This window comes from Apaloderma vittatum, unplaced genomic scaffold (assembly GCF_000703405.1).
Source record: "Apaloderma vittatum isolate BGI_N311 unplaced genomic scaffold, ASM70340v1 scaffold32752, whole genome shotgun sequence".
Taxonomy (NCBI): Eukaryota; Metazoa; Chordata; class Aves; order Trogoniformes; family Trogonidae; genus Apaloderma; species Apaloderma vittatum.
In genome coordinates, this window is record NW_009704644.1 from 4,820 (window position 1) to 5,701 (window position 882).

General features: G+C 61.1%; 1 protein-coding gene across 1 annotated transcript in view; it reads left to right on the forward strand.

Annotated features, from left to right (window-relative positions):
• Positions 1-68: 68 nt before the first annotated feature.
• The window catches only part of LOC104270689 (FH1/FH2 domain-containing protein 1-like), a gene marked incomplete at both ends in the record, with an annotated part of 2,173 nt that continues 1,359 nt past the window's right edge, over positions 69-882 (forward strand). The window contains 3 exons of the mRNA XM_009865120.1: positions 69-175; positions 319-409; positions 742-763. Of these exons, the coding sequence (XP_009863422.1) occupies positions 69-175; positions 319-409; positions 742-763 (220 nt within the window). The remainder of the gene's footprint in view (positions 176-318; positions 410-741; positions 764-882) is intronic.

Sequence of the window (882 nt, forward strand, 5' to 3'; positions counted from 1 at the left end):
GTGATCCTGGGGGTGCTGCATCCTCCCGGAGGGGGCTGTGGTGGGCTCAGGGCTGTCGTCATCCGCAGCTGGAGGACTGCACGCTGCAGGTCTCACCCTCCGGACACTACCTGGACCTCGACTTGTCCCTTCTGGAGCAGAAAGATGACCTGGAGGGTTTCTACGAGGAGGTCAGGTGAGGCACGTGGGGTGCCCAGGCCCTCCAGGGATGGGACGTAGGGACCCCCCTACATGCGTGTGAGCGCCGGGGGCTGCAGGTGAGGGGCTGGGGGGGTCCCGCTGCGGGCGCTCACGTGGTGGTTTCCCCCCCAACCTTAGGAAGGGGAGACGGCCGACTCTGATCCTGCGCACGCAGCTCTCTGTCCGGGTCCACGCCATCCTGGGTGAGTCTGCGCCCTCCTCCGGGCCGGTGCCGGTCCGGTGGCTCGGTTTGATCTCTGCGGTGAGTGTCGGCTGTTTTTTTGTGATGGAGAGAAGGAACGACGAAGCCCAGGGCTGCTCCTGCCCCATAAACCCCCTCCAAGAGGTGTGGGGGACGTGGTCCCCGTGAGGCTGATGGGGACCCGTTGGGTTAATCCCCTCCATCCTCAGAGATCGAGACTTTTGGCTTTTTGGCCAGATATTCTGAGTTGTCTAGGCGAGCTCTAAATAGAGTTTTTCAGGATACAGATAGCTCGAGCGCAGCAGAAAGCGCTGCCATGGCTCCGTGCAGCCCGCTCGGAGGTCCTGCAAAATATTGAGGAGTCTCAAGCCTTCCTATTTAATTTTTTTTAGCTCCTTTAGCAGGGGATGGGGGGGAAAAAAACAAGCGATGCTGGCCGGGCATCAGCTGGAAGGAAGGGGCAGGAAGGCTGGGGTCAGGGTCGTGCTTTTTGCCGGCAG